This window comes from Pelecanus crispus, chromosome 22 (assembly GCF_030463565.1).
Source record: "Pelecanus crispus isolate bPelCri1 chromosome 22, bPelCri1.pri, whole genome shotgun sequence".
NCBI lineage: Eukaryota > Metazoa > Chordata > Aves > Pelecaniformes > Pelecanidae > Pelecanus > Pelecanus crispus.
Window position 1 is genome coordinate 4,077,197 of NC_134664.1, and position 11,850 is coordinate 4,089,046.

Consider the following 11,850-nt stretch of genomic DNA (forward strand, 5'->3'; position numbering starts at 1 on the left):
GTCTCCTTAATGAAAATGCAAGCTCAACACTGTTTTCAAAGTAATTCCTCTGGATCTGGTGAAAAATGTCATCTTGTTCCCCATGGAATCTCTTAGTTTGTTATATACTCCCTTTATTACAGAATTTCAGCTGTGCAAACAGAGTTTTATTTAAATTCTTGTATTGCATTTCTTTCTGGTTTGGTGTTTCAGATTTACCTCCACCCCACAGACATGTCTTGCTATGACCTGTGTCCACCCACCACCTGTGGCCCAACCCCACTTGCCAACAGCTGCAACGAGCCCTGTGTCAGGCAGTGCCAGGACTCAACAGTCGTGATCCAGCCCTCTCCCGTGGTGGTGACCCTGCCCGGACCCATCCTCAGCTCCTTCCCTCAGAACACTGCTGTGGGATCCTCAGCATCTGCGGCTGTTGGGAGTGCACTCAGTGCTGGAGGGGTCCCCATCTCCTCTGGAAGCTCCTCGGGATTTGGGAGCTTTGGCTATTCAGGCCTGGGCAGTGGGTACAGCCGGCCCTACCGTCGCTACAACACCTACCGCAGCGGCTTCTATGGGCCGTGCTAAAGTGTGAGGAGCAAGCAGGAAGAAATGACCAGCAACACTGAAGCACGACCTGACGCAGGACCGAGCTCATGGCCATGGTTTTCAGATGCAATGTTAGATACCCACAACTCCACCTGAAGTTACTGGAGCTGTGGGAGCTTGGCATCTCCTAAAATCAGGCCTTTGCTTGTCTTACTTTTGTTATGCTTTATATTTCTGATCAAATGTCTTGTTCTCTTATGCTTTTTTGTATTTGAAAATGACTAGGTAAAATATGTAATTATTAGAAATTGTTCTGCATGACTGAATTAGTGCAGTCCACTTAAACAATGAAGAAGGAAGACCTCATTTTGCCGAATGTGTCATTGTGAGAGGGATGAGTGGGTACTGTCCTTAGTGGACCATGAAAATGTATTCCTTACACTTTACATTGCTTCCTTCCATTCCTCAGCCTCATTAAATTTGTGCTGCATCATACTCCAAGTCTGCCTGTACTTCTTTCTTCTCCCAGCCCCTTTTCTAGCTCACCTGTGGTGAAACAGGTCCCTTTACAAGTCATCAGTTCCAGAGAACACTGTGCAAATAACTCCAGGCCAATTGCCAAAGAAGAACAAGTCAGATTTCAGTTGTGGAAGAAGTTTTACATTTGTCTGTACATGGTAAATCGAACCCTAGACAATTTAGCAAAGGCTAGAAAGAAATGATATTCACCTGCAATGGGTGTGCCTCCTGTTGTTGCATAAGCAGGAAATCGTAAAGTAACGGAGCTGCTTCTGTTTACACTTTAAAGACCCTTTACCCACTGTACCATGAAGATGGAAAAAGGCCCTTTAACTGTTTCAATATTGCTCTTTTATCAGAAAATGTTTGTTTTGATATGGATGTCTTTGAAGAGGGATGAGAATGGGGCAATAAGCTGATGTGAGAAGGAGGATTAGCTCCCCTTTAATGAGAAGTGGAATAGCCTAATTTCAGGGAAAAGCTCACTGAGAGGAATACTCTTTATCCTTGTAGATGTAATAGACAAGAGTATCTATGTAGAAAAGAGGACAGAGAAATGCAGTGGGAAAATCTACAGGGGTAAGAGGAACACTAGAAATTATAGGGATAAACATTTTTCTGAAGTGCTACCTCCAGTCATCTGTTCTCAGCTTGCTGCACAAATAGGATATATGTGCTATTACCCAGGCAACCTGGAAGAAGATTGTGGAGTTTTTTACCCTACCTGTAGTACTTAGGAAGACCCCTTTAAAAGAAGGGAGAAATTATGCTTTTCCTGAGCACAGCTGAGCTTGCTCAGGGCAGCGGTGGTGGGAGAGAGGCAGCAAGCTGGTGCAATCCAGGGCTTTCTGATGGGTGCAGCACCTCTTAGCAGCTGAGATCAGGCCCTGGTAAGTCTTGGAGGGGAGGAAGAGAAGGGTTTGTGGTGGTTTTTTGAGGGAATTAGCCTTTAAAATTTGCTGGCCTGGGGAGCATGTCTGGGAGAAAGAGATTAAATGATTTTAAGTTCTAACCCTTTCTCAGTGTGTCTTTATAAGCTGTGTCCTACCTGTTGTGCCTAGTAGATGTGAATTTTATTGGGCATTGCTTTGTTCTAGCCTGATCATCTGTATTGTAATAAAGGTAGTGTTTAAAGACTGGCAGCTTTGGTCCTTGTGGTGGGTTGAGCTTGTCTGGATGCCAGGTGCCACCAAGCCATTCTATCACTCCCCTCCTCAGCAGGACAGGCAGGAAGAGAAAATGAGATGAAAAAAAAAGCCCCCTTGTGGGTCAAGATAAAGGCAGTTTAATAAAAGCAAAAGCCATGCGTGGAAGCAAAAGGCAAACAAAGACTTTATTCTCTACTTCCCATGAGCAGGCGATGGTCCAGCCACTTTCTGGAAAGCAGGGATTCAGTACGCATAGTGGTTGCTCCAGATGACAAACATCATAAATAATGAATGCCCCCCCTCCTCCTTTCCCTTAGCTTTTATTGCTAGGCAGATGTCATATGGTATGGAAAATCCCTTTGGTCAGTTTGGGTCAGCTGTCCTGGCTATGTGCCCTCCCAAGATCTTGCCCACCCCCAGCCTAATGGTGAGGTTGGGGAATGTTGGAGAGGCAGCCTTGATGCTCTGGGAGCACTGCTCAGCAGTAGGCAAAATGCTGGGGTGTTATCAACACCTTTCCAGCTACCACTACAAAGCACAGCACTATGAGGGCTGCCATGGGGAAAATTAACTCCATCTCAGCCAGACCCAACACTTCCCCTAAAGGAAGAAGGTTTGTAAAGCTCTACCTGAAGGCTCTGGATGATTCAACATCCTCTTAGCCCATATGACTCACAGCCTGATATCTGTGAAATTTCTTGCTTGGAATCTTTGCCTGTGTCTGTACAGACTGATGTTGAACTGTAATTAAAGCCAGGGAAAGATGTTGACAAAGTTATAGTGACTACAGTCATCAGTGGAGCTAAATTAAAGGAGGTACATCAGTTCCATGAAAGAATTAATAATTTTAAGGAATAGGTTTTCTTAATAAACAACAGAAGAAAATGGAAAGTTAGCAGTTTGATGTTATAATGCAGCAGAAGGTTGGTCTGAATTAAAAGTGTAATATATTTTTTGTCATCTCAACTGAAGCTATTACTTGATCAAAGAAGATGAACTCCAAGGAAGTCATCATCCATTTGCAGTTGTTGCAAAATAGCTTTCTCTTATGCAGGTCAACCTGTGTGTCTAATACAGCAGAGAAGTTACAATTCCACAGTATCAATATGGCTGGAAAGAGTTATGGCTGAGGCACTACAGTGGTCTTTAACATATTCAGGTGAACAGATAATGACATTTCCCATGACAAAGTACATTTTCCTACTCTTGCAATCCGCTTCTGCAATTCTCTGTTAAGCTTTCTTCTAATCAACTGCACCAAACCTCTCTGCAGAGGTAACCCCTGTGCATGTACGCTCTTTCCAAAGTTGGGATCTTTCCTTCAAGCAATCAGAAAAAGCAAGCAGAAGGGTCTGGTATGCAGTTCACTTCTTCAAAACAAAAAGCAAAAACAATCCTCAAGCATCATTTCGCCCCTTCATTCCTGTCCCAAACTGCCGCCTTTGGGTTAAAACTTATCATAGCAGCAAGTATAGCACAGTCCCAAAATAAAAGGTTTCTCTGTTTGGTTTTGTAGTTAATTGGAAAGTGTTTTATTCACTGCTGTGAAATATGAGCTAGATTATCATGTTACAGAGGAAATTTTCTAGGCAAGACAAGCTCAGGAACTGCCTCTCAATTTGTTACTCTATTTGCTTTGGAAATGTCATACTGTATTAGACTGGGCTCTACACAATCAGGCAGCATGTGTGCAATAACACGTAGTACTAGACAATAAAACAGCAGCATAAAAAGCAGTGCATGGTAGAATACACATGCTCTGACCAAAAGAACTGTCTGTATCTTCTCTTCCTTGATTGATAAACTTGCACCTGTTAATATCTATCACTGAATAGCTGGAACAAGTTGGTCCCATAGAAAAAAGAATAATATGAGCTGGTTTTGCAGAACAGTTTTTGCAATATTTGCTACTGCTGTCAGTGAAAATGTATTTCAACACCAAATTTTGTAAAGCTGAAACCAGAACTGTAGTGTCTGCTGTGCATACAGGGATAAGGGAAGAGGCAGAAAGACTCTGAAGAGCAAGAGGGTTTATAGCTTTCTCAGGCTGCCTGGAGGATCTGAGACATTCTTACACATTACTAACTAGTTCCTGCATTAAACTTTTTTTTTTTTTTTTGCATATGGCTGGGTTCCCACTAGTCAAATTATTTTGTTTACTGTTTATGTTTATTGCCTGAGCTTATCCTGGCATTGGATGAAAACCATGATCCATGGTGTCTCTTTAATCTTTTTGGTTTGCATCCACTAAATACGCCTGGCTCCATTATACTGACTCCACCTTCCCAAAAAGTGGATGAGTCAAAATTCAATTTGGTTAGGAATTTTGTCTCCTCTTTAGCATTCTGGTCACACTGGCCCATGGGAGTACCACCTGCTGTCACAGCAAGAGCTTTTAATTGAAGTCCTGAATGTGCAATTTCATCCCTGATAAGTGACTGTGAGATTTAGGATCACTACTCTTTGTAATATTCCAATGAGCAATATCCCAAAGCTTTCAGCTCCTGGGATGAGGAGATTGAGCCAGCTTGGCTAACTTGACGTAAGATCGCCTTCAGGAGAGGACATGTGATTCTTTTTTTCATCGCTATGCCTTTTGATGAGTTTGTTTTCAAAACCACATGCTCCTCTTACGGTCAATAGATAGTTATTGCTATAAAGCAATGTGGTTTTTAACATTTTGATACTGCAGTAGTGTGTCTGCGTGTATGCATTGGTAAGAGCATTGGGGAAAGACTGGCAAACCTCAAGGGACAGGAGAGCTTCAGTCAGTAGTGCCGCTGATGGGCGTCATCACATACCTAAGGACATCCAATGACTGATGATTGAAATAGGATTTTTAACATGTGATTTTGTGCAAATACTTACTTATAGTTTAAGAAAAAAATGGAAGGACTCCAGTCTGTGACACCATATAATGTGAGGAAGTTTGTGAAATTCGTTAGCAATCCTGGTCACAAATTTTAAATGCTGATCATGTTCAAATAGTGTCACATACCTTCACATTTTCTGATAATGCGTTATTTGCATGTCTGAGCCATTGATGAAAATGTGTTGTGAACTTGGAAGGCTTTTCTTCTTCAAAAGTGTACAATCAGCATTTATTTCCCAGGAGATCTTAATGAAGATACTCACAGCTCAGAGATAATTTGCATGTCTCTAGCTAAGTGATTTAAACATTAGGAGAGGAGAGACAGGAATACTGGTCCCTGCCCTAAAGTCTGCTTATGCATTGTATGCAATTACTTTTTAATCTAGAAATTGTCTTTGAAAAAGAAATTGAATTGTTACACACTGCAATGTTCTTTAAGACCATGCAAAATGAAGGCAACATTATTTGCTTTCAAAAGAGGAAAAAAGAACAAGAATATTATAAAGTTCTGTAAGTAGCTACCATTAATTTGGAGTATAATTTTGTATAATAGTGCAAGACACTGTAGGGGGAAAAGAATAATTTAATGGCAAATGTAAAGCTGTTTGGCGTCTTTAATGACCCCATAGTTAAGCTTGTGCAAGACTTTGAGTGTCAGTGTCTCTGACTAGCCTCAAATTCATATGCATCCTCAATCTGACCCGAATCATTTTCCTGGAGTTTGATGTAGGAAGAAAGCTAAAACTGCAGACTCCTTAGATTAAGGACTTTGACACTCAGTTCCCAAATTGAAGACCTGTGTCTCAAATTTCTTCATGAAAGTGTGGTAGTTTAATATTAAATGAATAGATCAGACTGCTGATACTCTTTCATCCTGTCTCCTGAGTCAAGAAAATAAAACAATACTTTCCCTCAAATAATCTATTTCCCAGTAAGTACCTTTGAGACTGGTAAAGTGCCATCAGCTCTGCTAAGTGCTTTCTGTAACCATTTTATTTTCTGACTTTGTGCTGCTGTCTGGCTGTTTGAGAGGAATTTGGCAAACCTACAGTGCCATTCATAGTCAGAAATAGTAACTCCTGGCTTTTTCAGTGTGAGATGTGTCAAAAACATGCTCTCCATGAAGAGGGAAGGGGGATTTCACAGGGGAGTTCACATGTGTCTTTCCTAATATATGTATTCATCTGTGTCATATGATGTACATTGCATATATCATCCTTAGAATGCAAAAGAATTTCTTTAGTAACTCAGATGAATCAGTTGATTTGACCAGGAATTAACTGGGCTCATAAGATTTTAAGATAAAAGAAACCTCTGTAGTGGAATGCATACATTATGGAGAGGAAATTAAATCAAGGCAATAAATACAAACAGGGAGGAAAAAGTGGATCATCAGCTGGGAATATTTTGCATACAAGAAGTCTTTAGCAGTTGGCTGGTAAAGCTACATGCTCAAAGTATGTCTCAGGTCCTCAGGCACTCTAGGACATAGTATAAAAGCCAGCACAGTGAGAGCTGCTGCCATCCACTTCTGCTTTATTCTCCGTGGTGAAAAGGGTAAGTCTGAACCCGTGTACTATCTTTCAATGTCATGAATTGTTGCCTTCATTGTATTTTATTTTTACAGTGTCTTGTCTATAGCAGTCTAAGGCTCATGCTCTTTATCAGTGTGTGTGGGAGACCTGCAAGTAGCTCTGCCTCTAAAAGAGGGTAGCTGCTCTCTCTAGGGTGGCAATTGCTGGGCACAGGACTTCAGACTCCTTTTTTCATTTGTGTCACTGGATCATTCAGTTTCAAGATGTTCAAATCTCTGCATGTGAATTGCTCAGCAACGAGAAGTGAATGTGGAGAATCTGTACAGAGATACGGGCTTTCTCAGAGCTTTTTCTGTAGATAGACAAGTAAGTGGGCTAAAATTTTCAAAAGTGTGCTAGGCAATATTGGAAGTATAACCTTCTTGCATCAGGATACCGTGAAAATAACCCTTCTCTGTTCCTAAGCACTTTGGGACCAGAAATATTTGTATCATCTCCTTCTAAAATGCTCTGAATACTTTGGCACTAGATCTCCATTGCAGCACCTCAGTAACCTGAAACTGAAATATCAATAGTAAAGCTCCTGTCTGTTCTATTTGCTTATCAAATGATTTTGGACATTGTCAACTTCCATTTCCCTCCACTTCAAAAGCAGGCAGAAAGCTGCTTTCTCTGTAAGACTGATGTAAGAGGAAATAAGCACAAAGAAAAGGGGATGATTAAATAAGAATTAGGCAGAATATCTCTTCTTTTGCCGTTTAAGAGAGAAGCCCATCTGTAGGGAGGATAACAGCTCCCTTTCACAGGTGAGTGTCACATTATCAGGTTATGCTCCTCACTTCTACCTGCTGATGAATTTTTTTTCTTCCCTCTGCTGTGGGGTGAAGTTTCTCCTAGCCATGTCATAAAGGAGGTCATAAGCCTTGTCCCTCACTTCCCACCTATTGCAGTGCTGCACGCATCCTGGAGGAGTGTTGTGGGAAATGAGCTATCAAAGACTGCTCAGGAGCAGGTAGAGCTACCTCTTGAGCTGTCCTCTGTAGCATAGAGGAGTTTGGGTTTCACTGGAATCTCCCTTCAGCCTAAGACTAACAAATTATACCATTCTCCACATAGTCTCTAGGGAGTTTCTTGCGCTCTCCATCATCTCAGCAGCTTAATTACATGACTATAATTATACCTTCTTTCTTGTATTTACTTCCTTCCCTGTGTTTCAGACTTAGTTCCATCCTGCAGACATGTCCTGCTATGACCTGTGTCCTCCCACCACCTGTGGCCCAACCCCGCTGGCGAACAGCTGCAATGAGCCCTGCATCAGGCAGTGCCAGGACTCGACGTATGTGATCCAGCCCTCTCCCGTGGTGGTGACCCTGCCTGGCCCGATCCTCAGCTCCTTCCCACAAAATACCACAGTGGGATCCTCAGCATCTGCAGCTGTAGGAGATGCTCTCAGTGCTGGGGGGGTCCCTATCTCCTCTGGCAGCTCCTTGGGACTCGGGAGCCTTGGATATTCAGGTCTAGGTGGCCTTTATGGGAGGTCCTACCGTCGTTACAACCGGTGTGGGCCATGATAAAGCCCTGGGGAAAAACCACAAAGGAACAACCAGAAGCTAAAAAGCATGATCCAGATGCAGGACTGAGTTCATGACCATGGCCATATGCTTGCTGACCACCCTCAGCTTTTCCCTGTGCTAATGGGACTGCAGGAGCTTGGCATTTCTGATTTAATGCCTTTCTCTGCTATCAATGAGGTGAAAAATGTAACTTTTATTGTTGCATGTAGGAGTTGGGTGTCCAGCTGTAAAGCATTGCCTTGAAATGGATGATTAGTTTTATCCATATTCAACCTTACTTTCTTATGCTGTACAGTTTTTAAAATTCTGCTTCTTGCTCATTAAATTTATGGCGCATCATAATGTGTGTCTTGCAATGTTCTTCCTCTCTCTTCCTCTTTGGAGTGTTCTCTGGGAGAAATTTGCCTATGCATAAATTGTCAGTCAGATCTTCATTTAAATCATACCATACCCATTAGTAAGGAGGTAATCATAGATAAATGTAAGCAATGAGTAATACCCCTTTTTTGATAAGGTATATTTTCCCTTAGTCACACTTCTTTAAGTGCAATATGAAATAATTGTTGCTGTCTAACAGTCAATGGGGAGAAAAAAGGTGGGAAGGCTAATGCTGTCTTTCAGGCAGTATGTTATCTCATTGCTTGGTATTCTAATTCCTTGGAGCTCATAAAACCAGAAATCTCTGGTATTATTTTCATGCTCACTTTTTAGATTATGAAGAGTATTTTGCCATTAACAAAGAATGGCAGTAAACATCAGGAAGAACGTTTTAAAATCAACAAATTAAAGAAAAAAGTATTTATGATTCTTCTTTTGTTGGCTTGCTAGTTTAGGAATGCTGCAATTATGTGGTAATTTGTTGATAAATTAAGTGGTGATCTGGGGGCCTTTGGGGTGTCACCAGAAATGTTCAGAGCAGTAACAATTACCCTGCCTATTCTGAACCTTGGGGAATATAATGACTGCTAAATTGCTAAGCAAACATTCATTAACACAATGCTGTTAATGCCTTAAGGATCCCAATTAAACCTTCATTCCACTTTTTAAAGAGAGATTGAGGAGGGCAGATTGTTTGATAACTTAACTAGTCACACCGGGGAGTTTTGCTCCTGGAGGAGGCTGAGGAACAAATGAAAACCAGAAAAGCTCTTGTGCAACACCATGGGGTTTTAATGTGAGAAAGAAGCAGAGCAGCCAATTACAGAAAATCAAGGCAGTACAAGGGGAAACGCATGCTGCGGGCATCATGTTCTGGTACCACTACCCCACTCAGGACCCAGGGGACAGCTGAGGTGATGCAGAGATGTCGGGGTTACCGAGGCTCAGCCATGCAGCCAGGACACACAGTGGCACGGGGTAGTGGGCTGCTGGGCACGCACAGCCTCCTCCTGCCCCCGTGCCAGGGCAGCTGATGCATGCTGCTGCTCCCCATGGCTCTTGCTCCATGTCCTCATGCTGCGGTCCTTGCTTCAGGGCACCATGCTGGGGGTTTTAGAAAGCCCCACAGCTCCCGCGGCGGGACCTGCCCCACCTCTGGGTGCCAGGGAGGTAATACCCCGTGCCACAGGAGGAGAAGCCAGAGCTGTAGGACCTCCCACAATTGCTAAGGCTGCTGGACCCTTGTTGGCCCCCATAACCCAGGGAGCCCCCATAGCCCATGTCATCTCCATACCCTAGGGAATGGCCATACCCAAGTGAGCTACTGTAGCCTCCGTAGCCTCCCAAGCCAAAGGAGCTCCCATAGCCCCGGGAGCCCCCATAGCCAGAGGAGCCCCCCAAGCCCACGGAGCTCCCATAGCCCCCCAAACCAAAGGAGCTCCCATAGCCCTGGGAGCCCCAATAGCCAGAGGAGCCCCCCAAGCCCACGGAGCTCCCATAGCCCCCCAAACCAAAGGAGCTCCTGTAGCCCCGGGAGCCCCCATAGCCAGAGGAGCCCCCCAAGCCCAGGGAGCCCCCATAGCCCCCCAAACCAAAGGAGCTCCTGTAGCCCCGGGAGCCCCCATAGCCAGAGGAGCCCCCCAAGCCCACGGAGCTCCCATAGCCCCCCAAACCAAAGGACCTCCCATAGCCCTGGGAGCCCCCATAGCCAGAGGAGCCCCCAGAACTTCCATAGCCCCCCAGACCAGAGGAGCCCCCGTAGCCCCGGGAGCTTTGGGAACTGAAGGAACTCCCCAACCAGGCTGGGCCTGATGATCCCACAATGCTCTCCTGAGGAAAAGAGCTGAGTATGGGGCCCGGGACTGTCACCACAGCTGGCGGGGGGAAGATCACTGCTCTGGAGTCGGGGCATTGCTGCACACACGGCTCATTGTAGCTCTCGGCAATCGGCTGAGGGCAGGTCACCCCACAGGGTCTGCAGGACTCGCTGTAGCGAGACATCCTTCTTGTGATGGCTGCGAGTCTGCAACACACAGCAGTAAGCAGGTTCAAGAGAAATGAACAAATACCAGAGCTGTACTGGGAGGAGGTGAACCAAGATTATTAGGCAATGACTCTGTGTTTGAAATATGAGAAGTTAACAAGGAAACAAAAAAATTTATACATGCTAACAAATAAAACCTATTCTTGTATCAACTCTACCTTTATTCTTTCTTTCATCTCATCATGATCACCTTTGTAAATAATTTGATGTGAAACAGAAATTCAGTACTGCATAAATTAGCAGAGAGATCTGTCTGTAGCAGCTTGTACTGGCAAGGATGCACTCACAAGGTGTAAGAACCAGTGAAAAAGAAGCCAGTAGGAATAGGAGAAATGGCTCATTGACTACATGTATTAATTCAGGCTTTATGAGGCATATGTCAACCCCAAGTATTTCTATAGACTGGAGATCTACTTCCTATCCTAATGCAGTGACTCCTGATGTTGCATCTGGACAAAGACACATTTTCAGAAGGAAAGAAAGGATTTAAGTCTGTAAAACCACGTGCAGGAATCATCTCTGTGACAAAGGCATTGTTAAAATAAATGCTAATAGTAGTAGAAGGAATGAGTGAAATCACACTTACCTTGTTCACTACAGAGACTGAGACAAGAGAAATGGATAGACGGGCTGCAGGTGATACGACCTTTTATAGGCATCTTTAAGCCACCCTTTGTGCCTCTGGTCCTAATTTGTTACAAAACAAACATGATAGTGGCAGCTTTAATTTTGCCACCTCAGCACTGTTCCTCCCAAATGTTAGTGTGGGTGTGATACAAATGCTGATAACAATCAGTTATCTGTGATTGTCATTTTAGGGGATTTGGGGAACTTGCAGCTGAAAGCCAGAACAAGAGTCATGCGTCATGTTAGTCTCATTTTACTGTTCAAACTAGTACTTACATGGTGTGGAGCCCTTTTTGGTGTCACGTGCACAAACCAGGTGAAGGTCATTCAACATGAGGTAGAAGTTCATCTCTGAGAGGACTCAAGTTCTCCTTGCAATTGGCTAGGGATCTATAAATGTCGTTATACAGCAGGGCAAAGACCTGACATGATGCAGGCTCACTCCTGGTGGGATATCACTATTAATCACAGCACAAAAACGGTAAGCCCTGGCAAAGTTTTTAGCTTGTGCTCTAAGTTTTTCATTTTACCTATAATTAACCCAGCCAGGGAGATCCGTGTCTGATTTACTGCACCTGTCAAATGATATAGGGAAATGATACAGTCCCACCATCACTAGAAATATTAA

The 11,850-nt window shown here is 43.6% G+C and overlaps 2 protein-coding genes across 2 annotated transcripts; one reads left to right on the forward strand and one right to left on the reverse strand.

The window, feature by feature from the left end:
- The first annotated feature begins 213 nt into the window (after nucleotides 1-213).
- Nucleotides 214-564, forward strand: LOC104026515 (feather keratin 4). Its single transcript, XM_009493454.2, has one exon. The coding sequence runs from the start codon at nucleotides 214-216 to the stop codon at nucleotides 562-564; it is 351 nt and encodes a 116-aa protein (XP_009491729.2).
- Nucleotides 565-9,664: 9,100 nt separating this feature from the next.
- LOC142595605 (uncharacterized) lies at nucleotides 9,665-10,552 on the reverse strand. The gene is made up of 2 exons (XM_075724244.1): nucleotides 10,233-10,552; nucleotides 9,665-10,043 (listed from the first exon to the last, which is right to left on the reverse strand). Exons 1-2 carry the CDS (start codon nucleotides 10,550-10,552, stop codon nucleotides 9,665-9,667), a joined length of 699 nt encoding a protein of 232 aa, XP_075580359.1.
- Between the last annotated feature and the right edge of the window lie 1,298 nt (nucleotides 10,553-11,850).

Bases quoted from the DNA above. Each gene is read 5' to 3' on its own strand.
- LOC104026515 (XM_009493454.2), top strand. From the start codon at position 214: ATGTCTTGCTATGACCTGTGTCCACCCACCACCTGTGGCCCAACCCCA.
- LOC142595605 (XM_075724244.1), bottom strand. From the start codon at position 10,552: ATGTCTCGCTACAGCGAGTCCTGCAGACCCTGTGGGGTGACCTGCCCT. The intron at 10,044-10,232 runs GTCCTTTGGTTT...GGGCTATGGGAG, and splicing joins GGCTCCCAGGGCTATGGGAG to CTCCGTGGGCTTGGGGGGCT.